Source organism: Garra rufa, chromosome 18 (genome assembly GCF_049309525.1).
Source record: "Garra rufa chromosome 18, GarRuf1.0, whole genome shotgun sequence".
In the NCBI taxonomy this organism is placed as follows: Eukaryota; Metazoa; Chordata; class Actinopteri; order Cypriniformes; family Cyprinidae; genus Garra; species Garra rufa.
In genome coordinates, this window is record NC_133378.1 from 21,484,072 (window position 1) to 21,510,869 (window position 26,798).

The following is a 26,798-nucleotide window of genomic DNA, read 5'->3' on the forward strand; positions in this document are numbered from 1 at the left end:
GTGACCGCACAAAGGAAGACTTTAATAATGAGGGTTGAACAAAAATAGCTAAAGACTGGATGATAAAAACGATTTTAAAGTTAAACTATCCTCTATTACCCACGATTTTGATGTAGCCCACAAACATGGAGGTTCATCCATCTCACAACAGACGGTAGGCAGAAATAATTGTGCTTATTTTTTGTGAGTAAAATGTTGATATATTTTCTGAAACACAAAGCACATGAAAAAAAGAACTACCCACCTATTTTTTCCCTAAGAGCAAGCGCGTCAATTTGTAAATTTTATTGGTCTGGCTTCCAGGCTCATCTGCGTCCAGCTATTTTTAGCTGTACAAAATTGGTGTCTTACCATATTATTTGAATGTATTAGTTTTATTATGAACACACACACAGACCAAAATATAACAAATTATCAGAAAAACACAGCAATTACAAATAGTGTTAAACCATAACTTTTATTTTGCTTTATACATTTGCATATTAAACCAAAATAAATTTACACACTATATTTACTTTGCATATTTGTGCAGTTATAGAGGAAACCAGTTTTGTAGGGTTGTATTCAACATTATCAGTATTTAAATAATAGACAACTTAGAAAACACATTAGGTGTACTATTCATATGATCCTCAATTATATTGACCAGTGTATTCAGAGGCACTGTCACACAAGTTAAAAATCTACATTTGTTCTGATAGACCAGTATATGTACACAGTTAAGATAAGCGAGGAAGGTAAATCTCTAAAAGAGAAAACATTAATAGTGTCTGATCTTTGGTAGCAACTTGTAACAACTTAAAATCAACAGCTTCATTCAGTAATGAATTGCTTAATACCCTTCAATTTAAAACAGTGAGTAAAATAACTTTGAGATGGGGAAAAATTAAATACAAGAGATTATTTTTCTTTGTGATGGGAAATAGCAAATGAGCACATCCATAAAAAGCAGAGAATCATCATTTTATGTGCTACAGAATACCATTATTTTATGTTCAAATATGTTAAATGATGATCTTAGGAGAAACTAGAAAAATGAAGAAACATTACATTTTTCATTCGTATTTTTCACTACCTTCCTTAAATTTGATATAGAAAAGACAGGAAAAAAAAAAAGAAACTGGGAGAAGAAAAACACCAGACAGATGTTTTTGCGGGTGGACTGCATGTGGAGAGGTGAAAAATGCAATGACAGTATTTACAACACTCATTTTCTGTGTTGTGTTTGTGTTAATGTTGGCTCACCAGGGAACGGTGAGAGCAGCTTAAGTTTCCTACATTTGTATCAGTGCAATTCAATCATTTAATGAACCTCCAATCATTCACATATTCAGAGCAAAACGAACTTTCTTTTAAAGGCAGTTTTGTACAGCAATCCAAGATTAATTTCATACCATATTCTTATTTTCAACATTATATAATATATACATGGCAGATAGTCCTATCAGTGTGTGCCTATATATGTACATAGAGGATCTATACACAAACATATACAGTGTCAGAATAGCTGTGTACATCTAGCGACAAACACCAGTTATTTTACCAATCGTAAAACAAACAAAATGAATTATACTTCTAAGGTTTGCAAGGAACTTATAATACTTGCATATATTCAAGTTAAATCTGTGCTTGCCAGAGCTTACAGCAACCCCTCTAGACTAGTTTGCATCACTGAACAAACCACACGCTGGGAGCATGTCCCGTACACTGGCTTAAGTGGGTGATCACGCTCTGCTGATTTATTACTGTCTTTCCACAGAAACAGAAAAAAGGAAGTGGCTGTTGAAAAATGAGCGAGAAACACCTTCTACCCTGCGGGTCAGTAGTTAAGAGTCTAATAATAAGCTATCCTCATTCTCACTGGGAGGCAGCATCAGCTGCTGTTCATAGTAAAGGCTCTTGGCGTAATTGATTTCTTGTGAAATCTTGATGGCAAGGCTCTCACTTTTCACATGGACCTATGGAGAAACAACAAATGACATTCGGAGTTGGACATTTGGAATGGAGTTAACAAAGCAATGACAAGTGGTTGGTATAATGCAATAATGATATATCATCAGCATTGATGGAAATTCAGTCCCCAAATGTAAGTACTGCACCATTTCTTAAAGAATAAGTTCACTTCCAGAATAAAAATTTCCTGAAAATGTACTCACCCCCATGTCATTCAAAATGTTCATGTATTTCTTTCTTCAGTTGAAAGTAAATTAAGGTTTTTAAGGAAAACATTCCAGGACTTTCTCCATATAGTGGACTTCAACGGGTTGAAGGTCCAAACTGCAGTTTCAATGCAGCTTCAAAGGGTTCTACACAATTCCAGCCAAATATAAGATCTTGTCTAGTGACCCAAATCGCTATCACTAGTCAAAGGGTGAAATTAAACCTTTTTTGATAATTATTGATCTAGAGAATCCAGAGAATTGTGCTGCATTGGTTTTATTGAGTTTGAGCGAAGAACCTAGGACTAGTTCGCAAAGGTAGTTTTTTTTTTTTTTTACATAATTGAGAATATTTAATGAATGATTTAATTGACAGAAGTGGTTCTTGAGGCAAAGTTGCTCAGTATGAGGAGATCTATCAAATGTGACCCTGGACCACAAAACCAGTCATAAGTCATAAGGCTGGTGATATTCTCAATATTTCAATATCGAAATATTGAGAATATCACCTTTTAAGTTGTCCAAATGAAGTTCTTAGCAATGGATATTACTAATCAAAAATTAAGTTTTGATATATTTATGGTAGGAAATATACAAAATATCTTCATGGAACATGATCTTTACTTAATATTCTAATAATTTTTGGCATAAAAGAAAAATAGATAATTTTGACCCATACAATGTATTGTTGGCTATTGCTACAAATATACCCGTGTTACTTACGACTGTTTTTGTGATCCAGGGAGACAAATGATATGAATATATGCTGCGTCCCAATTCACATACTTATACTATGCCCTAAAAGTATGTACTCTTTTTGTGAAGAAAAAGTACATACTTTTGAGTATGTAGCAGAATAGTAGGCAGATTTTGGGACATACTACTTCGTCTTTAACTGCCGCTCTGTTGCTTAGTTACCTGAATCCTGTCACTGAAAACTGCCCTGTCAGTTAACATCATCTACATTTCGTTTAATTTGATTTCCTACCGTATTAGAGAGAAATGAAGAGGCACTTTCTTTCGGGAGTCTTTAATGCCAAGAAATCTGCTCGTGTTTGCATAATGATGCATTTAAAAAGTTAATGACCAAACCTATCATTATAAAATTTCATAATGTTGCTGAACATGAAATATAACACAGATAACATTAAATAAATATTTTTTATTAGGTTACACATTGATTATTTATCACTTAAACCCCTTTCTCTACCTGTTTGTTGGTCGCGCATATCCGCCATGTTTGTAGTTTAACACTTTTTATGCGTGTTTGTAGTTCTAATCGAAACCTCGTTCACCGCGCAATGCGATGTGGGCAATATTAGCGGTTAAAGTGCGCATCGATCCGCACTTCAAATTCTGAAGTTAAGTAGTAGACCATCCGGGAAACTTTGGAATACTTTTTTAAACATACTACGATTTGGGATATACTAATACTATTTAGGACGGATAGTATGCGAATTGGGACGCAGCAATAGTGTGGATGTCTGAAACACCACGCTATTACAGAGGCATAAAACTAGTGGCTGATTTCTTTCATAATTCTTACAGATATTTAGGGCCATGAGTTGACCATGCTCACCAAATTTCGTTCCAATCAGCTTCCATTAACCATGTCTAAAAGGTGCTTAAACTTGATTTGGCAATGGCGGCCATGTTTTTTAGATACATGAATGTCCTCATAGACACTTGTGGCACATTGGACAAAAACACTACACACCAATTTTCAGGTCGATTGGACTAACAGCCAAGTATATATACACGTTTTAGCCGCTTTTATGTTTTTTTCTTATAGCATTACCAAGTGGCCAAGCTCCGAAATGTTCTTAATTTGACCAAAGATTGAGCTCTTACACACATGTACACAGTACACAGAGTACACATATCTCATTCTGTTCAAAAGTTACAGATATTTTATTAAAAGTGCCCAATGTCTTTCGAACGTTTTGGTGCACCTTTGCAACCGTGAGTCGAAAATTCTTGTCTAGTATTTTTCTAAAAAAAAAAAAAAATCTAAACTTATTCACTCTTTAACCAAAAATGCTTGTCTTGAACTAGCTCGACCTCAGGCATTACATAGTCACGGTGGAAAGGTCATGCGTGAGGTACAAAGCAAAGGTGGAGGTACAAGGCGAACGTGCAAAGAAAGTCAAATGCCCTTTACAACAACGATGGACAATTTTGAAGTTGAAGGAGAAAATGAGATGGAGTTTTTCACCCTACTCTACCTGTTTGAACCGAGTACACAGACAAAGAACTAAACCACGCGTGATCTTTCCAAAGTGAAAGCTGTGGGTGTGCATTGCAGAGCTAGTGCAAGACGAGCATTTGTGGTTAAAAAGTATATACATTTGACCAATTGTTTTGCTCATTTTTAGAAAATGACTGATTGTTTTGCTAGTTAAGACCCTTATTCCTTGGCTGGGATCATGTAGAGCCCTTTAAAGCTGCATTGAAACTGCAATTTGGACCTTCCACCCATTGATTTCGGCTGTATCCGAAATCGCCCCCTATACCCACAAATAGTGCACTACTTGAGGGGACAGCCATTTTAAGTGGTGTTCGAAACCATAGTGGACGTTCTCGAGTGCACTCATTCAATCCCACAATGCACCGCAAAAACGAGTGTACAACCGATGTACGCTCAACAGCTAGAGATAACCCATAATGCACTGAGAGAGTCGCGCGCCGACTGAATTCCCGCGTATCGCCAGACAATGGCGCCCGCAGCTGAATCATCCATCCGTTCATTTTACAATGCGCTGGTTCATGGCGTAATACAGCGTACAACACAGGTACCAATTCGTTGTAAATAGATTATTATTTTTTTTAACCAGGGTTTATACGTAAATTTCTTGACATAGTTCAAGATAAATCCTTTAATCTTACTACTCAAACTGTCTGTTTTAAATGATTGTTAAACAGTAATAGTATGCAAAAGCGGCAGTCCTTACGGTGCACTTAGTGTCCGAATTCACTCACTCGTTTTCATTCACTCCTTCAAGTGAACTGTACGAGTGGACTAATGTAGGGAATAGTGAATGAAGGTATAGGGGGCGATTTCGGATACAGCCCTCGATTAAAGTCCACTACATGGAGAAAAATCCTGGAATGTTTTCCTCAAAAGCGTTAATTTCTTTTTTTTAAGAAAGAAAGACATGGACATCTTGGATGATGTGGTGGTGAGTCAATTATCAGGATATTTTTTATTTTGAAAGTGAACTAATCCTTTAATGTCTCTTACCATAGGTTTCTGGTGTGATGGACCTGGAATGGCCACTCCACTACTGGTGCTTTCTGCTTTCTTGGTAAGCTGAACATATACTTTCCCATGGTCCTTGGACACCAGACAATGATAAAGATCATCATATTTGACCTCTAAAAAGATTGCCTCACGGTCCGCAAATTCTCCAGGCTTGAGGAAATATACCACTTTGGAGGAGATCAGCACACAGTATGTGTCTATGGGCTCCACTGCAATGAAACTACAGAATAAAACAGGCATATGATTGTTACATCATCACTTTACAAAGAACAGAAATGGTTATGCCCTGGGTTAATTCAATTTAAATTGCATAATAGCAAAGCAGATGTACTACGATTTAATTCAGACCAAAGTCGCTCACGGATTCTGATGCAAATCTAAAAATTATTAACTCTGCAATGAATTAAAAAGGATTAAGGCAAGCGTGCTATTTGATGCATGGACTATGTTCGGCGAAGTCAAGATTAGTACATCACATTAAACAGTCAACGCTAAGGGAGTTCCAATGTGTGAGAGGGAAGAAAGAACGAAAGTGTGCAGGCTGCAGCTGAGAAGACTAATGGCCTGTGTGGCACCTCTGAGGAGAGAGGTCATGTGGGCCAACAGGGGGTCTGCTGATCTGGATGGATTAGCCTCTTTGGTGATAAATGTCTTTTCTGTCTCACTTTGAACAGAGAAACAAGCCCTGATGCTTACAACTAGAGACTAAAAATCATCTAGAAAATGTGATTCACATTTTTAGTTTGTTTTAAATCCAACAAAGAAAGCAATAGCACAACTTATCTTAGCATTAACATCAGACAAGGTACTCACTATTCAGAGTGGATATTGTCCGTTAAGTGAAAGAGCTGCTCTTGTCCATCTGCTTGTAGGGAGGAGAATCGAGGCAGCAGCCCCTGAGGGCCCTTACAGCAGCGCGGCTTCCTTACTCGCAGCACGCTCAGCCTGAAACACGCACACAAAACACACAAGGATCATTACTTACAAAACCAACAGCCTTAAGAGGGTTAATGTAGGGGAATCCAAGTTGGAATGAAGCACCTTTTTACTGGAAAGTCTGGACCTTTCTTGTCTTCCCCCCCCCCATTTCCCGTTAAAGAATACAACTGAGTCTCTTGAAATAACACCTGTTGTGGCACAATCCAAGAAACCCTCATACTCAGATTCCTGCTATGCCTTTTAAGGTGTTATAACTCTTGTTTCACAATCAAGCACACATAGGTGTGCAGTTCAATCGATGGTCAAGGGCACGATAGCTCCAGAGTTTTGGTGGTCCTGGCCAAAGATGATGGGACTAGCCAGCAGCTTCCAGTGCCAATGCAAAGCTTGGGTCTCGCTTCTCCTGCAAACAACCCTTCTCTTCTTTTCGGCTGCCACTGGTGGGCCAAGTGGAATTCCTACATCTGGCTTGAATCTGGGCCAGCAGGCATTTGATTAGAGCTGATGGTTTCCAGTTGATTCACAAAGACGGCAGTGTACTGCATTTCTCTGTTCTGTTTAAACTGAAGCCCGGGCTGAATGCAGCTGCCTCTGTTCATCAAGAACTTAGAATGCAAAGGACAACCAAGGATGGACAAACCAAAGTCTTGAAATGGGTCACATTTGCAACCCCTTTTGCATTGCACAAAAAAACGAAAACAAAAACGAAGTGACTCATTGAACTTGCTATAAACTCTGCTGATGTCATGCAAAGAAAAACAGCAGCACCCTGGCAAATTTTAGCATGAGCAACTAAATCAAATATTCCAAAGCCACCGGTTACTTCATTATGACATATTAAGGCGAACACAGTGTTGTTTTTCCTTGGAAATGCCAGAACTTCCACATGGACTTGGCTCTCTTTTTGACAGCAAGCCACGGTTCATAATCATAACCGTAAGTCATGAGATCTGGCCCTGTACATGACAGGACTGTAACAGACCCACGGAGACTCTTAACCTCTCTTTCTCTCTCTCTCCAGCCTCTCCCACTGCTCTGGAGGCGATCAAGCACAATGCCCCGCACCCGATTGTGGGATTGGAACAATAGGGTTCAACTCTAGGTCAGGCACAGGGCTTGGAGCCCAGCCAGTCAGCCGTCAATGGGTGCAAACAAACAGCTCTTGCTTCTTGCTCCTTTCCGAGAAAGATCATGAGCAAAATGGGTTGAGGGTGGGCGTGATGTGGAAGGCTGCTGTATGTAGGTGTTTAACTTGGTTCTCCACTGACATAGCCACTAAAAGCATGCCTGCTGGCGTCCCAAAGAAAGGTCTGTCACGTGCAGTTATAATCAAGCTACAGCACGTTTATGCATAGTTGAGTTACAGTTTTCATTTGTCTGCAAGTGCACAATGGCAGAGACAACTGTAGCCTGATTAAAACTGCGGTGGCAAAGTCTAATCTAGGAGGGTCACTATCCTCAATAGAGTTTCAATCAATAGGGCTGGGTATCGAATTTGATACTTTTTAGACATTGAACGAATTGCCTCAATACCATCAATTATCTGTACCAAGGAGTTAATCTCATCAACGTCAGTGAGCCATTAAGAATGCAGCATGCTTGATGTTCCTAAAGCAAGTGCTGGTGATTGGGTCTGGTGATGCATCAAGAAAAACACTAGAGGCTTGTTCGAGATGCACTGGCGCTGTGACCCTGGACCACAAAACCAGTTTTAAGTAACATGGGTATGTATGGGCCAAAATTATTAGGATATGAAGTAAAGATCATGTTCCATGAAGATATTTTGTAAATTCTCCACCATAAATACATCAAAACTTAATTTTTGATTAGTAATATGCATTGGTAAGAATTTCATTTGGACAACTTCAAAGGCGATTTTCTCAATATTTCGTTTTTTTTTGCACCCTTAAGATTATAGATCTCGGTCAAATATTGTCCTATCCTAACAAACCATACATCAATGGAGTTTATTCCATTTATTCAGCTTTCAGATGATGACTTCTATATAAATACAAAAAAACCCATTAAAATCTTACTGTTCAAAAACTTTCGACTTGTAATCCTGTTAAAATGTATTTCATAAAATTGGTATTGAAAAAAAGTATCTATCAATGTCTTCAAGAAATTTCCAGAAAAGTATGTTGGGTAAGGATGGAGCTAAAGTCTGTAAAACATTGGCTGTCTAGGAACAGATTAAAGTGTGTACGTGCTGGCCGAAGCCGATTTACAATCAAATTATCAAGGTTTGTTAGTTTCAGTATGCAGTCTGAAATATACACACTTGACTTGTGGTGAGACATCAGATTTTCTCATCTGGTATGTTTCAGGCTTGGCTGACTAATATTGCTTGTCTTTCTAATCTTATCTTTGGTTTACTGGGTCAACTGTAGGTCAACTGTGTAATCGAATCTTATTTATAGTTAGAATTAGCAGGTACAGTAAGATTATCAGAAATGCACGTTCCTTTGTATACTACAGAGAGAAAAAAAACATATGTATTAATTCCATTGCCTCGATTAAATGCCACAGAGCAAGTACTGTCATTCTTTACAGAGGAGGAATTTGAGGTTTACCAAAATTTGGTGAAGGCAGAAAAGTTTTTCCTTGATGCGTCTGCCAAAGGTGACATTCAAATGCACATCAAGAGGCAAACCACACGAGGGACTTTCTTTAATAAAGCTCAGGGTAATAGAAAATGCATGCTTTTCCAAACTGAACTGACAGCTAAAGGTGGGGAACAGGGTGCTTATTCAGTCAAAGTCTGAGCCCCTACTGCTGCCCCAGGCCAACCCCCAGCACTTCTTTGCCTTTGTTTTGAAATTGTAATTGAGCTGCCTCTGGAAGCCTGCCTGGATTGCATAGTGCAGTTGGGAATGGTGTATGTTATGTGTGTGTGTGTGTGTGTGTGTGAGAGAGAGAGAGGGTGGGGGGGGGGGGTCTGGGGTCCGGGGAGCTGATGTGGGAGGCTGAGTTCACTAGCAGGGCAGGAGAGCAAAAAGAATGGTGTGGACACTTCCACTATTCCTGACCTTGCTACAGTCTGCTTCTCATTTACTTGTTTATTTCCTGTTTGTGGTCTTGGAGGGCATGTATAATACATATTCCTGATCAGCAGGAGACAAGCATCATAATCTACACTGACATTACTGACATTGTTTAGAGGAGAACGTGCAAAATGTGGGAAATATCCTGAACGTTTCAGACAGGAAGGGAAGAAACTCAACTGGGAATCACCATGGTTGATGCATAGAAATGGATCCTTCAGGACAGAGCACATGTGAAGTTCTGGTGCAGAAGTGCTACCTGCGAATGTGTTATTGAGAACATGTAATAGCTGGGTCAGACTTGTGTCCGCAGAGACCCACGAATCCTGCACATTTTCTGTGTGAACTCTGGCTGAACTCTTGGCCGCACTGTGGCAGGCACGCTCCGAATGCCTCTCCCTTAAACTCCCCCAGCTCTTCACTGCACAGTTCACCAGCAGGTCCCTTTTCCACACACACACACACACACACACAGACACACACGGCCTCTCCATTCAAGGGGAATTGGTGAGAGGACCGGAAACTCATTCCTCCTCCAGTTGGAGCAGTAAAACCACAAACACTCCCCGCTGCACATATACATAGGCAAATGAAGAACAAATGGCTTTACATACCAGACAGCCTGTGTAATATGACCAGCTTTTGGGCCCCCTCATAAAACCTCAGGTAGAGCCGCTGGCTTTAGAGGATGAAGTGAAGGTGAGACCCTGAAGGCTGCTCTTAAAACAGTAGGCAAGTTCTTCGGACCAGTTTTGGACTGTGCTTTGGATCATTAGCAGGTGTTCATTAGTGGAGAGTTTGGATTGCCACAAGGTAAACTCATCAAAAGACAGGTGGGATTTATGGGCACATCAACAGAGAGGTCACGAAGGCTCTGCGAAGTTGTAAGAGCTATAAACATTGAACCACAGATACCCCTTATCCGCTGAAATGATGGTTCTCGTTGCCAGAATCAGTGTTTAACTAGATTTACTCCACCGATGTCCAGCTGAACAATGATGTATCTGATTGCATGACTACAACATGCTGCATTATGGTTTTTGTTCACAATGTTTAAAGGACAAGTTTACTTCCAGAACAAAAATTTACAGATAATTTACTCACCCCCATGTCATCCAAGATGTTGATGTCTTTCTTCAGTCGATAAGAAATTATGTTTCTTGAGGAAAACATTTCAGGAATTATCTCCTTATAGTGGACTTCAATGATGCCCCCAAGTTTGAACTTCCAAAATGCAGTTTAATGCAGCTTCAAAGGGCTCGAAAGGATCCCAGCTGAGGAAGAAGGGTCTTATCTAGCGAAACGATTGGTTATATTACTAAAAAAAATTGACAATTCATATACTTTTTAACCACAAACGCTCATCTTGTATATGTCTGTGTGACCTCTGTTTTTTTGGTTCAAGGGAGTTAGGGTATGTCCAAAAACTCTGATCTCAACTTCAAAATCAAATGCCCTTTTTAGAAAAAAAAGGTAAAACAGCGACGAAGGACAATTTTGACGTTGAAGAAAAAAATTTGATTTCGTTTTTCGACATACCCTAACTGTATTGACCTGGATTAGACTACGCATGCGCATTGTAGAGATGAGACAAGATGAGCATTTGAGGTTAAAAAGTATATAAATTGTCAATTTGTTTCGAAAATAGCAGATTGTTTCGCTAGATAAGACCATTCTTCCTCGGCTGGGATCGTTTACAGCCATTTGAAGCTGCATTTGAACTGCATTTTGAAAGTTCAAACTCACGGGCACCATTGAAGTCCACTATATGGAGATAATTCCTGAAATGTTTTCCTCAAGAAACATAATTTCTTTACGACTGAAGAAAGAAAGACATGAACATCTTGAATTACAAAGGGGTGAGTAAATTACCTGTAAATTTTTGTTCTAGAAGTGAACTTCTCTTTTAATCTTAGTTAAAGGGAGAGTTCACCCAAAAATGAAAATTCTGTCATTAATTACTTACCCTCATGTCGTTCCAAATCCATAAGACCTTTGTTCATCTTCAGAACACAAATTAAGATATTTTTGATTAAGACCAAGAGATTTTTGACCCTGCACAGCAAAGTAACTGAAATGTTCCCAGAAATGTAGCAAGGACATTGGTAAAACAGTCCATGTGACATCAGTGACTCAATCGTAATTTTATGACCAAGGTCTATGGCCTACGTGCTTTTTGCACACACAAAAAAAATCAAAAATAACTTTATTCAAAAATTCTTCTCTTCCAAGTCACGTCCACTGCCATTAATGAGAGTACTGGATCTGGGAACATTTTAGTACGTTGCTGTCTAGGCAGGGTCAGAAAGCTCTCATATTTAATCAAAAATCGTATAATTTGTGTTGCGAAGATAAATTAAGGTCTTATGGGTTTGGAACGACATGAGGGTCAGTAATTAATGACAGAATTTTCATTTTTGGGTAAACTAACCCTTAAAGAATTTTAAAAAAGTAATTTGTTGCATTCACAAGCTGCATGTGATGCAATGTTCTAAAATAAATTGTAATAATTTTAGACAGACATTGAAAATGACTGGAGTCGCTGTGCAATGTGACATTACTGCATCATTTCCAAAGTCTTGTTTTTCATTAACCTTGCCAGACTGATTTGCTGCTTTTGTTTCTAATATTTTTTTCTCTGTTTTGCATTCCAGCTTGGGCACTGGCTCTGGCACCCTGTGGTTGGAAAAGGCCCATGCAGATGGCCAAGAAAAAGTCATTCATCTAAATATTTCTGTCACCCTGTTCCATAATCATAATCATAATCATAATCAAAATAACCTGAATAATAGGTGGGAATCTTTCGGTACCTGAAGATTTGGTTCATATTGATTCTTGGGGTCATGATTCAATTAAAAATAGTTTTTTCCATCAAACGCACCAGTGTTTAAATATAAAAACACGCCAGTCTATAGTATGGGTGTGACTGTGACTAATCAGAAACTATTACCTTGCTAATAAATCTAAAATGTTTTACAGTTCCCATTAGGGATGTGCCCTAATCCGAATACCGTGTTTAGAAAGGAAATGACGTGTACCACGGAACCCCTAAAGAGAATAAATATTATATTGGAGGAAAAATATATTTCAATGCTTTCTTTCTTTCAATTATATTGTTGGGTAATCATACTATATATAAATTGCGGACATCAGGGAGCCATTAATATGTGGGCCATTAAAAACGCAACCCCGCCCCCCCAAACCCCTAATGAACACATAGTTGAGCAGAAAATACCTGTTGCTAAGGCTGGCCATGTCTCTGACAGTTTGTGCTGTTTCTGAGGCAAAATCCAAGGCTCCTGCCACAGGTTTTGTCACTGTGCCAACCAATCCCTTCCCCAGACCAGAGAAAAATCCACTGACACCCCCCTCAGTCTTGACTCCCTCCACTGTTGACGTTATCACACTGGTCAGACCGCCAATGATGCCTACACAGATACCAATTTGGAAGTGAAATAGCAAGTTGGGTTTGATGTGTAGACAAATCATGGTACAATAAAGAGCACTTATAGAGCATTTCAAATGCAAATATTCTGATGTACCATGAGCAAGTCCATGAATCCCTGCCACAAGGTGCTCTCCACTGGTTGCTCCATGATAGCGAATGCACTCTCGTTCAGTCTGATGGCGATTGTCCATTGTCTTGCCCAATCCATCTGATAAGGTACCTGCAAACTGCACAGACAGATAAACATATGAAAAGCAACAAAAGACAAGAATACTAGCTTCTGTGCCTTGACTGTGGTAGAACCCTTGCTGCCTATAGAGGGTCAGAAATCTCTCGAATTTCATCAAAATTATCTTAATTTGTGTTCCGAAGATGTATGGGATTGGAACGACATGAGGGTGAGTAATTAATGACAGAATTTTCATTTTTGGGTCAACTATCCCTTTAAGTTTATTGTACCAAAAAGCAAACAATTCAGCGCAAACCATATGTAGCCTGAAAAACATTCATAGAATATGTAATTTAAATGCCGGGACATCTGTCGGGCTAGGTTATGGGGCGTTTCACATGTCTACTCTTGTCAGGCTCACACTGGCAGCAGTTTGCCCAATTCAGCGTGTAGAATTGCCATCATTACTGTCGTTGAGAGTGAGAATTCTGACTGGATGTTCAGTTTAGCGAAGGATTCGCAATATGTGAATATTCTCAAAACAACATGAGCTCCTTAAAATTAAACTAGTTATTAATATGACGTTCAAAATGGTAAGCAAGTGCTGCTTTGTTTATGTTTAATATATCTGGCTATATGTTGTATATTCTTGTTTTGGTTTCTTTTGAATGACAAATATAGACTATTGATACGTGCTGATATAGAAAGTTAATTCCAACATGTAGGCACAGAATGCACAAGCTAGTTTGCAGTCTGACATAGTCTGTACATGTTCAAGCACAGATTTTTGGTCCAGACGTTGGCTTTTGTCACCACTAGATCTTTGAAGTTGGCTTGGTGTGTCCTGGGCTTATAAAGTCAGCCACTGGAACTGTTGCTGACACTGGCCTTTTCAGTTAGTGAAAACCCCCCACAGTGACTCTGAGGAGTAAACTGCCTGCAGTGACCTTAAGGAGTAAACTGTCTACTTTAGGACACGTTCATGACTTATTGTGGTTCCCATTTCATTTTCAGCAAAAGTTCATGTAGTCCTTTACTTGTTTATACTGTAGACTACAGCCAAACTAAATCATGAAAATCAAGTTGTCGAGTTGTTTCTAATGTGTTACAGTCATTGAAAATGGAAACATTATTTGCATTTGGTGCCATATTCTGGGCAAGCACCATGATTCTCAAACCCGTCCGTTGCTGAACTATGAGGATACACATCGATTTTACAGATAATTGATTTTACACACCATCTCATCCAGCTGTCAAATATATCAGGCTGTAATTTGTCTAATGGGGTGGGCGCTTCCCCCTCTTGGCACAGTTGACCTGACTTTGCCCAGAGTGGCCCCCCTCAGGTCCCCAGGAGGTGCCTCCTGGAAGGGAGTTTGTGTTACAGGCCCAGCGAGCTCCCTACTGCAGCCGGAGCACTTTATAAACACAGGCACATTCTGCAGAACTCAAGCGAAAGCCAGGCATGAACTTGGAATGACCCCTCCAAGCAAAGTCCCTGGTGAGTTCATCTAAAGGCCAGCTCAGATTCTCTGCTCCTCCTCCTCCTCCTCCTCCCTCTCCTCACTCTCTTCCTTTTTTTTAACAAAAAAAAAAAAGCTTGGCTGTGAAATTATACCAATACATTTACCAGATATGAGTTTGCAGGAGGGAGAGGAGGATCAGAACACTTTCAAGTTTATGGCCCCTCACACCACCCCTGCTTGAGCCATTAGACCATCCTATCTCAAAGCAGGGCCCCTAGAGGTGTGCAAGAATGTGTTTCAATGTGTCTACATGTGAGAAAGAAGATGTAGAGGAATGAAAACCATGGTGTGATCGTCATAAAGTGGGTGAGTCTGATAGAGATGAGAAAAACGGTACAAACTGATAATGAAGGTAAATTACGTTTTACAGCTGGAGAGTTTAAAGGGTTAGTTCACCCAAAAATGAAAATTCTGTCATTAATTACTCACCCTCATGTTGTTCCAAACTCGTAAGACTTTCGTTCATCTTCAGGACACAAATTAAGATATTTTTGATAAAATACCTTCCATAGACAGCAAAGGTCCTACCATAGTCAAGGCACAGAAACATAGTAAGGACATTGTTAAATGGTCCATGTGATATCAGTGGTTCAATCATAAGCTACAAGCTACAAGCTAAGAAGCTACGAGAATACTTTTTGTGCACAAAGAAAACAAAAATAACAACTTTACTGAACAATTTCTTCTCTCCTGGGAGAGTTTGCCGCCATTAACAAGAGTACCACAAATGCATATTTTTTTTTTCTTTGTACATAAAAAGTATTCTCGTAGCTTTATAAAATTGAACCACTAATGTCACATGGACTATTTTGTCGATACATGGATAGTAACGGGACAATTGGATCATTTTACTGAGCCGGATCTTTGCGAAAACACTTTGCGAAAACACAAAAAAAATCGAACCTGATCCGAACTTTTTTATAATGGACGAAAGTTTCTGAGGATTTCAGTCCTTCACAGCGTAGTTTGTTACCAATTGTTTTTTTTTTTGTTGACTATGGGGCCAGCTGCCTTGATATCATTGACAAGATCCTCCTGTGTAGTTCTGGGCTAATTCCTCACTTTTCTTATGATCATTGAAACTCCACGAGGTGATATTTTGCATGGAGCCCCAGACCGAGGAAGATTGACAGTTTTTTTTGTGTTTCTTCCATTTGCGAATAATCGCACAAACTGTTGTCACCTTCTCACCAAGCAACTTGGCGATGGTCTTGTAGCCCATTCCAGCCTTGTGTAGGTCTACAAATCTGACATCCTTGGACAGCTCTTTGGTCTTGGTCATGGTGGAGAGTTTGGAATCTGATTGATTGATTGCTTCTTCTCCCAGGTATCTTTTATATAGGTAACAAGCTAAGGTTATGAGCACTCCCTTTAAGAGAGAATTAAAATTATAGACTGATCATTTCTTTGTAAACAAAATCAGCAGGGGATCAAATAATCTTTCCCTCACTGTGGGTATCTTTGCTTTATCAAAGTGATTTTTCCTCATCATATGGATAGATAGATGTTGGAAGTTTAAATTGTGAAAACATAAAAGCTACAATTTGAGACCAGAAACGCATCATTGTAAATGTGTTTGTAAGGAAGGTTGGGAATTTCTAACTCATTTATGTATCCAATACTGCCGTCACGTGACAAAAAAACGAACGACTCATCAGACAGGAAGACTTGAGAGGTGAAATAATAATTTCTACTACTGGTACATACTGCATAGCATCTATAGGTCTGTCACAGGATGAGCGAACGACCCAAACCCAAAGACTCAAGAGGTGAACTAATCATTTCTGTTTTCTGTAAAGAACCAATAGAATGGTGCACATGCGATGCGGTCAAGATGAAATCAACGAATCCCTCGCTGAGATAACTCGTCGTTCCTAAATCATATTAAAGATTATTTTAAATTGAACTAATCTCTTTTCAAATTGAATCGTTCTTGAACAATATCACTACATTCAGATTATCAAAAGTATCTTAATTTGTGTTCCGAAGATGAACGAAGGTCTAACGGGTTTGGAACGACATTAGGGGGGAGTAATTAATGACAGAATTTTCATTCTTGTGTGAACAATCCCAATTTCTTGTGGTTGAGACATGGAAATAGTGATGGAAAAATAAACTTTGCTGAAGGCATTGCTGAATATGAATTCAAATGCATTTTAAATGATAGGCATTATTTTAAAAATCACTGGAAAATATTGAGAGCACAGACAACAGTCAACAGAGTGTGCTTTAGCTATAATGCCTATTAAGAAAGGTCCGGGCCCCCATAAAGGTAAAACTAACAACAGAGAATTCTTGAGGACGGCACATGTTCCAAAATAAATTCTGGGTGGCCACTGACATAAGTTACAAAAACTAATGGTAATCTTTGCAAATACAATAAACCTCAAGCTTTCTAGGCACTTGATCAAACCAAAGCTCTCAAATGCCTTTTATATCTTTCATTAAAGTTTTTCCACCCCAAGCAGCATGACATGGAGCCTTATACAGTTGGTGGATGATTTTGGCAAAACATTTTTATTCAAGCTGCTGGAAGTTCTCCAGGGGGAGTAATAATTTGTTTATACTTTTGAAATTGAGTTAGTGGCAAAAAAAGCAGCCAACAGAGAGAGATTTTTTTTTCTTCAGCAGTTCAGTGGATTATTTGCAAAGACCTTAAAAGATACTGCAGCCAAAGATGAACTGAAGTCAAAGAAATGCATTTAAACCAATTCGCCTTGGCTAAAAAAGCAGCAAAGTGAAATTAGAGCGGGTCAAGTGTGAATGTGAAAGATTGCTGATTGAGATCTAGAGTTGTCCCGTTCAATGAGTACTTTTGGCATGAGCTTGGCCAGTGTTGCTGGAAGGAAAGTAAATGAGAGCACAGAGGGAGCGGACAGAGGGAAAAGCACACAAAGCCCTGTCTGACAGTGAGCTGGCTGCCAATGAAGGACGTGGTGCAATGGCCTGTTAGACAGACATGCTGAGAGCTGGCTGCAGGACAGTGTGTAGGCTCAGGTCTGACCACACACAACTGCAGCCACATATGAGTATACACACTCATACACTAGTGCCATGAGCAAATTAGCTTTTTAAAGCTCATTAATCAGAGTCCATCTGCTCAAGCTCAACACTAAGAGCATCACAGACTTACAAAGGCTACAGAGCTAATTTTCAACTTCGATAATGACGAAAGAATTAAATGCTGGTGTTCCATGATTCTGTAAACATGCCCGTTTACACAAGACCAAAACTAATAAACTTACTGAACCCTCACCTCGCCATTGCATATTAGGATGAAAATCAGGTCAGATTGCTTTGCTGGTGAACAAGATGTGCATCTGACCTTTCAATGCTGTTCCTATTCTTTTCCTGGAAATCATCAAATGACAACATGTGGCTTGTTCTAGTGTTCCTGCTCAGGCAGACTGCTTGGACGGTTCTTCAAAAACATATTCAATAAGAAGTCTGAGAAATAAACAACGTCAGCTTCTAATTTACATTTGAACTGCGGAGGACAATTCGTTCTCTTGTTTTTTCTCATTATGACTTGGCCTTGCACCCAGCGAATCCCTGTCTTGTGGTTACTGCTCTGGTACTTTGCAGCTGAACAGATGGACTTTATCATATATCAAACATTTGGTAATAATTGGTAAAATAACACTGAAATACTTCAGTGATTGAGAATCACGCATTGTCAGATGGACCGGTGAAGATGACAGTAAGAATGTGAACTTTTGCTACCTTGGCAGCTGAGTTGGAAACACCATGTGTAACACTGCGGATGAGTCCTCCGACGTTGCCGTACTTGATAAGTTCATTCATACCCTCAGTAACGTCGTTCAGTAGGCCCATGGGGTTACCAAGGAAGTCCACTGAGCCCAGGATCTGAGCTGCCTGACTGATAAGCTCCTACAAGACAAAGAAAGAGCAAATGAAATCACACAGTGGTGGTGCAAACAATGAAAATGTCTACCACAACAATGAAGAATGTTTCTGACCTCTTTGAAGTGTTTGAAAATGTCATTGATGATAATATCCTGCGTCTCATAGGGATGGACTCGAGTGTAGGGGTACATGTTAATGATTGCATCTTCAAACCGAATGAGTGGGAATCCAAGACTTCCCTTCAAAGCCTGTGCAGAACAATTCTTGGTTATGCTACAGACCACCACATCATAATATAAAGTAACTTCGGCTGTTTCTTGTTGTACCTTGAGGTCAAGGGGCAACTTGTGAGAAGTGAAGACACTCAGCTTGACCTGAGGAAGACTGATTTTCAAGTTCTCAAAATAATAGCGCTTTGGAGTTCCTGCATCTTCATTGGTTTTCTCATAAAGGTTCTCATCTAGCTTCTCCACCTCTGAAACACAAAATCAACACTTGTTTGCAGGGCATAATGAGGTACATTCCCGATACTGCACACTTGAGGGATACACACTACACACCTCCCTCTGTCTGACCGTAGCCAAAGAATATGAGCAGTTTCATTAAGAGCTTTTCCTCAATGATGACAGTATAGCGGCGGGCTGTGACCATCAGATGCTGTAGGGCAGAGAGTAAATCTATAATTTAAACTCCTGTAGTCAAAAGAAGATCTACAAAAAGGCCTAAAGCATTTTTGGAGAGAAAGTCAGTGAGTTTGTTTCACCTTATAAAGATCTGTGAGCATGAGACTGCTGGGAACTTTAACAGAGTTGACCTGCAAAGCAGGGCCTGAGTCCACTGCTGAACTTTCAATGGGGCCTGGAGTCACACACAGCATGACAGGATGAGTGGTGCCCAGAAGCTGGTTGTCCACCTGAAATAGATGAGAGAATAAAGACATGTTTGTCAGGAATGTTTTAGCTTGAGAATAAGCTCCTTTGGCAGCTGTCATGCCTGACTACAGGATTAAACTTTTAGGTTTATTTATTGAAAGTTGCTAGGTCAGCACACCCACAATCCATCTCTGTATATAGTGCCAGTATATGAGGCACAGCAGTATAAAGACATGGATTGAATTTTAAATATATACATAAATGTCAATGAATGTTAGATTTGGTAGGGTCTGTACTAACTGAGATCCGTAAAAGTGTTTTCTGTGACCTGGTATGGAGTTTTCTTGGTATCTCTGATGATGTTTGTACTGGCAGTAGGGTTGTCTCTAACGATTATTTTGGTAATTGAGTAATCAGTTGTTTCAAGCACATAGTGCTGAAACCCTATTGTAATTAGAATGGTCACGGACCAGCGATCTCTACATAAAACTGATCATGCAAACTAAACCGTAAGACATAGAAACTTGAAACTTGGAGGGATGGTAGTACTCAAACTGCCTACAACGTGACCTAGGCTCACCCCAAACGGGTGGACGGAGGTGTTACAGCGAACAAAAGTACGAAAACGCTCATTAACAGGTATTTCACATTTAAAAAAAAAAACTTTTGCGAACTAGTCTTAGGTTTTTCACTCAGTCAGAACCAAACCAGTGGAGAAAGATTCTCTGGAGAGTGAATGTCAATAATTATCAAAAAAAAAATTACCTTTTAACTCATTGCAGCAAAGGGACACCAAAAAATTAGAAAGGGGACTTTTAGTAAAATACCTATACAGCGCCGGCGCTCCGCACACACACACCACGCACTGCGCTTAGGGCACCAAAAAATCTGGGTCGCGAAAAATCATCACAACAGGCTACTAGTATAAATAACAAATAAAATATGTCTAAAGCATGTTGATATACAAAAGTAAGTTCAGGTATAAAACAATGTTAATTTCAACATTGAAATGAACATTATTTTATACTTTAACTCTTTTAGGCCTAGATCTATATTTATTTTAGGCAAGTCGTGATTATCTGAGAAGGCAAAATTGATCAAACACAATATGATCAACTCATTTTCTGCCGCTGGCCGCTTGGTCGTTACTTTAAAAATCAAAAACTTATTTAACGAACAAAAAATGCTCCAAACGTTTTTTTCTAAATTAACTTAATAAAAACGAAACGAAATATAATCACTTTGCGTTACATACAAAACTGGACTATTTTAATAGCTGAAACAATTAATAGTGCAGGGCTCTTATGTGTGTGACAGCAATGCTCACCGTAAATAATACTAATAATTGTAATTGTTATAATTATTATTTTAATTTGTAGACTAAATAAATGGGTGCACTTAAGACAGTAAACTGTTTATAATGACTGCTTTATTTTTAAATAACCTTTTACAGCTTTGGCAATTCATTCTTAACACGTAGACAAATTTTGGCGATTTTATTATAAGCTTTTCACCCAGAGTTAGATGCATGCTTCACTGTTAATGTTATTATTAAATAAGGCCTCTTATTACATTGCATTCAGTTTGAGAGCAAAGGAATGACAACATAACCTGTAAATTGTTTGTTTTGTATTGCTTTTTACCTTTTCCTCTCCAAACTCTATAGTTTTTTTACAAAATTCAGGCGATTATATATTTTGAAAAATAAGACAAAGCCGTTTGAACCGCGCTCTTCAATTATTATTTTATTTTAGTGCGTTAAAGTCATAGACTGTAAAAAAATATGGACGCAGTGTCCGTGACGTCATCCTAAGAGAACCTAACTAAGAAATTCTGAAATTCTGGGGTGGGGGGGCTGGTGGGGGCACCACCAAGCATTTGTGCTTAGGGCACCCAAATGGCTAGCGCCGGCCCTGTGCCTATAACTCCTAAACGGAATGAGATAAGCCAAACTTTGCCAAACTCAGAACACTTATGTAAGAACTCAATCTGAGGTCACAAGGAAAAAAAAAACTGCGGAGCTTGGTCACCTGGTGGCTCTATTAGAGGGCAAAAACAAAAATGGATAGCTTTGCCTCTAGAACCACTGCTGCTAATCAAATCGTTTGTTAAATGATTGAGAAGACAGCCACTCTAATTTCTTGAATATGTAGACATCAAAACTTAGAGCGAGGGTTTGAGCTTTTATTCTGAAACTGTGATGAACAGTTAGCATATTTAGAAAGATAATGAGGTATTCTCCTATGTTTGTGTAGTTTTATAAATGATTTGCCTTAAATATCTGATGAAATGGCACATGTTGCGTTCCCAGATGAATGCTATAATAAACCCAAACTCACAGCAATTTGCAGAGATGGAGTTTGAGACACTCCATACGTTAATGAAAACAGTTTGTGTGGAGCAGCATTTACTATGAACGGAGCCGCTCTGGAGATGCACATACATATCCCTACACACATGTAAATAATTAAAAACACATATATTAAACCTGTATCGCATATGTTTATTTATTTGAATTGTAGCGTTTGTAAAATCACAATAGCATTATGCTTAATTATGATTTTTAAATGGGTTTAACACATCATGCAGCCTTGGAAAACAGTCTAATTAGGGATGCACCGATCATGATTTTTCATGGCCGATTCCGATACCGATTTTTTACAAGCAAGCTGGCCGATTCCGATACCGATTTCCATTTTTTTTCAAAAACAAGAAGTTATGAAAGTAAACAACATAAACAACATGTTTATTTAGTATTTAACAGGCCAAACTGGCTTTGGCTATTGAAACAATAGCATCTGACATCTGAAATTAAATAAATATAAAAAATTTAAAAAATATTAAATTAAATACAGTTTAATAAGTAAAACATGTGCTTTTAGTAAAGTAAAACAGTAAGCCAACAGGCATTTAAATGTAAAATAATAATAATCATTCTTAACAGAACAGACTTTTATTTTTGGCTTTTCAAAAGTAGATGCTTGTTTTGTTTTTTTTACAAAAAGAAGCATCTCAGCTTTGTCACAAGTGAGTCTGTTTCTTTTTTCGTCTATCACGTGAGAAGCTGAGCTGAACAAGCGTTCGCTGTCCACGCTTGTGCAGGGCGTGTGCAGGGCGTGGACAGGTACGCTCACGCAACTTCAGCGAGCACAGGAAAGCGGCTTTTATTTGTGCACCAGTACAACAACGGCTGGTCGCTTCTTCATCGTGTTTTTTTAGGTGGTGAACTTTAAAATGTCGGATCAAGTTTGTGGTGCCGAATGTCTTTGCTGTTGTCCCTCCGCGATTGACCTGTCCTTTGCAGACATTGCAGATTGCAATCTTCACGCCCTGCTCACAGATTTCGAAAAACCTCCACACAAGTGACATGTTTCTGAATGAATCGAATGCCGCGGCCCGCATGCACACTTCCGAAAAAAAAAAACGGCCGGGATAAAAATCGAAAACGGTTTCGATTTATGGCCGGTCAACCGGTGCATCCCTAAGTCTAATAATGTGTTTCATGGATTCTCGTTCGTGGAATGCACCACTTCCAGTATTTTGTCAGTTACTCGACATGAGCAAAATGCAATCAAGGATTTTTTTTAAATTGAGTACTCGAATTGAACCAAGGAATTGTGAAAGCCCAAATTAATAGCCATTACAGCTGATGGTCATGAATATGGTGGAAAGTTGAAGACATTTAACCGGTCAACCATCTTGAGCCATCCCTAATCCCAAGTGAGAAATTCCCACACATTGGAGAAGTATGTTTTGGTCTGCGGCTGCTTACCTGAATGTCTTTCACTGTAAGTTCCAGAACCTGGCTGGCAGCGGTGCGGGTGAAATGCACATCAATGCCAGACAGGGTGGCAAAAACTAGCTCTTCAGGGAGCTTATTCACCAGTGACAGGCCCACTCCTTCCTCTAGGTTCACCAACACCTAAACACAAGGGCATATTTGTTAACCCTGTGCTGGGAAACACAATCAATGTAAAATTCTACATCAATCCATTTGCTGGACAAACAGAAACATGGTTTTTACCTCAAGCTCCTCCTCAGGAACTTTCTTCTGAACGCTCTCTTTATTCTGGTCTTCCTCTGTGCTGGGAGAGGGTCTATTCATGCGTCGTTGGTTGAAGTCACTGATCTGAAATAAGGTATGCAGCTTATTATATTAGAAAGTGTGAAAGAAAGACAGGAACCGATTCAATTTCATATGGTTTCAGATGGCATGCTACCCCAACCATGTCTTTCAATAACAATGAGAGTGCCTTACCCTAATAACAACGGGGTGTCTTACCTGCAGTACTCGCGTTGGCCCATCAGGCAGGACCTGGACAGACAGAACCCCTGAGCCAGGTCTCATTTTCTGGTTGATAAACTGCTGCTCTGGTAATGCTTCCAAAACACCAGAGTCTGGTCCCAGCACCACCTCAGCACCATCAAAGAGCCCAGGCACTCCCCCTCTTACCTAAAACGCCACATATAGATTGTTTAATACTGAAAATATCCATTTAGGAGCAAAAAATTCAGATGAAAGACTGAGAGACCTGGACAACTAGTCTGGGTAAACCACAGGTCAACATGCCAGAGCTAAAGTGCCATGTCTGGGTGGTGCTGCGGCGGTTGTCTGGCCGCCTCAACATCAGAGGCTCATAGCTAAAAAAGAAATACTAGATACATGAGAAATTACACCTGTGCACCATGATAATGTTTACTCTCTACAGGGACAAGAACAAGCTTAAAATAGACAGCACAAGTTGCTCTTTGTTAACCTGTTGTCTGTCACTGCAGCCAGTCCAGCAATGTCAAGCACTAAAGATGAACTGAGGGGCCGAGGCTGAGAAGGTTTGCTCTGTGGAGGAGATGAGCCCTCATGACAGAGCATTCCTGTTCCTGTCATCCGCCAAAGCTGGGAGCGCTTTCCAGGCTCCTGAACAGATAAAGAAATGTGAGAACCTTTGAGAACAAACTATGATGGCAAACTGGCGGGGGAAGAACATAAACAGACCTTTTTCTTCAGGATGACTCTCTGTGTTTTCGTCTCCACGTCCAGCACCAATTCAGCACAGCTGACCACCCGTTTCTTCCCCACTGGCCTCTTTCCTGCATCTCTGTTATCAAATCAAGTGAATATTTACTTATATTTACAAACACCAGTTTGAAGATGTAATACGCAAGTGCGACAGCCAGTGGAAAGTTTTCTTCTCGAAATTGGTCAGACTGCCAATTTCAAGGATTAATGAGCTATTTGGAAGTTTTGAGGTTGAGAACTCACTCTGAAAATGTGAAGGACGCAGCAATGTAGATGAAGTTCTCATAGTAGAGCTTGTTGTATTCTCTGAAGAAGTTCATATCAGCAGTAACCTCAGAGGATCCAGCTCCCTTCACAGTGAGGGTGATGTAGGGTTGAAGAATGGGTTCATCGCAGGCGTAGTCCAGAACTGCCCCAGCTTTTACCTCTGTGTGTAGCCTGATATCAGCAACTCCATGTTGCCAGAACTGGATAGGAACCTGAAGTAAAAAGAACGTGTTACTGAGAAGTCTGTAGAGAAAATGTGCAAATGCTACATCTACACTGCCATCACAAGATACCAGAGGTAAAAATTCTTAAAGCTATCCACCCACGCTGACAATGGACCTGGGAAAACAACTGAATTTCTCTCAACGTGTTGGCAAGACCTTGGCAGAGACAACAAAGAAGATGCTGGCAGAACATAGGCTTTTAGAGTAGGCCTACAAGTGGAGAGGCACATATTGTTAGTGACAGCAAAGCAAGATGTTTGCTGCTAGATGTGGGATATTTTTATCCTCTGGATGTAGGCTCTGAAGTGGATTGGTATTACATTGGTTTGATCATCCTAAACTGGATTGATGTTTGATGATGAAAGATCTGAAACACCCAAAGTCTCCAAGATAAATCACTGAGAATGTGTCTAATCCCAGCACCAGCAGATATTTTGTTGTTTTATATCACGACCTACACCAAAGGAGCAGCTAAATGTCAACCCAAAATAAGCATTAGCAGATCAAAAAAAAGATTTGTTTTTGATGTAAGAGCACCAATGAAACAGAGAAACCACCGGACGCAGTGCTGTCAGGTTGTGAATTCAATGCTTTGACGGATGAAATGATTGCTTAAGTCATGCCAGAGGGAGTAAAAGAGCTATTTTGTGCGACAAAAGCTTTATATCCACCTTTTGTAATGGCTAGAATGGTGTCTCGCTCAGTAAATTTAAAACCACCAACAGATCATATGACGGGAAAACTGGCTAAGGGGTCGGAGGAAGGTGACGGAAAATGCGCACACCTGCAGATACCCAATTAAATCCCAAATACCAGGCTTGTATTGATTACAGGAACACTTTTTAAGCAGAATGTGATTTGTCTTGTTATGCCTACTCTTTTGTGAATGTTATGGCGTCCAGAATTGAACACTAAAAGAAAAACAATTTCTTGATAATAGTTATTTTAAAAAGTCAGAAGCACAAACAGGCCAACACCGTAATTTCTGAAACAAAAAAGAGCCACACCACAATTTCTTACATGATTTAGGTTTAAGATTGTGGTTAGCACTGTATTCTTAGTTGATTTTGATGCTTGTGGGTGACCTGGGTTCAAATCCTGGCCAGGTCATCTTAGTGATACTCTTTAGTCTGAAATCTTCTGAACCGTTTTACAGTCTTACAATACTTGATAATATGTAACCTCTAAGGACTTACCTCAGAAATGTTATCTATACGGAAAGGTGGGGGTAGTTGGTCAGTGTCACTGAATGAGATTTGATACGTTGCCCCTTTCAAAGCAATCTCAGCTCGGAGGAAGAAGCAGTTTCCCAAAGTGTCCCTACGAAACGCATAATGAGAGGAAAAATGTCTATGAAATTGAAAACTCCTCTCTTAGTCATTTTCTGTTCTGTTCAGCCATCTCTAGAGCATATTTGGTGGCATTGGGTACCTCATGTTAATGTGAAAGGATTTCGGCTTGTTGACCTCAAAACCTCCAGACCAGGTGCAGTTGGTAACATCCATGAGACGGACACAGAGAAGCTGATCATAGTCATTTCTGGGCCAGTGGAACACAACACTAGAGCCTGGCAGGGTGGAGATATATCCCTCTGGATTTATAGTACCCTACAAGCAAACAACAGGTTGTCATAACAAATAAAACATTATTGGCTGGTATTGGCTGCACCTTTAGATTTGTTATAGCACAAAGACATGAAACACAATAAAAACATGCATTCCCACCTTTCCTCTGACAAATTCTCGCTGAGAGAAGGCCAACTTGTGAGATGATCGGTTGTCAAGCAGGTATCGTGGAGCAAAGGTCACAATGTGTGTGTCACGATAACGCCCTTTCCCTTTTCTCACATTTATTCCTATAATGAGACATTAGATTATTACATCAACTTGCACATCAATGCAAAAGATGCTTTTCTTAAAGGGGACATTGGATGCAAAATTACTTTTACATACTGTTTGCATATAAATGTGTGTTAGCAGTGTGTGGGCACAACCATCCTACAAT

At 39.6% G+C, this 26,798-nt stretch overlaps 1 protein-coding gene across 1 annotated transcript in view; it reads right to left on the reverse strand.

Moving 5' to 3' along the window:
• Positions 1-438: 438 nt before the first annotated feature.
• The window catches only part of vps13d (vacuolar protein sorting 13 homolog D), a 57,673-nt gene continuing 31,313 nt past the window's right edge, over positions 439-26,798 (reverse strand). The window contains 20 exon segments of the mRNA XM_073822610.1: positions 439-1,958; positions 5,401-5,641; positions 6,235-6,366; positions 12,640-12,832; positions 12,947-13,079; positions 18,271-18,438; positions 18,528-18,662; positions 18,741-18,889; positions 18,975-19,071; positions 19,178-19,327; positions 23,059-23,208; positions 23,311-23,415; positions 23,569-23,739; positions 23,819-23,927; positions 24,044-24,201; positions 24,280-24,382; positions 24,547-24,782; positions 25,991-26,114; positions 26,226-26,401; positions 26,519-26,649. Coding sequence (XP_073678711.1) covers positions 1,827-1,958; positions 5,401-5,641; positions 6,235-6,366; positions 12,640-12,832; positions 12,947-13,079; positions 18,271-18,438; positions 18,528-18,662; positions 18,741-18,889; positions 18,975-19,071; positions 19,178-19,327; positions 23,059-23,208; positions 23,311-23,415; positions 23,569-23,739; positions 23,819-23,927; positions 24,044-24,201; positions 24,280-24,382; positions 24,547-24,782; positions 25,991-26,114; positions 26,226-26,401; positions 26,519-26,649 — 2,993 coding nt within the window. The 3' untranslated portion in view covers positions 439-1,826.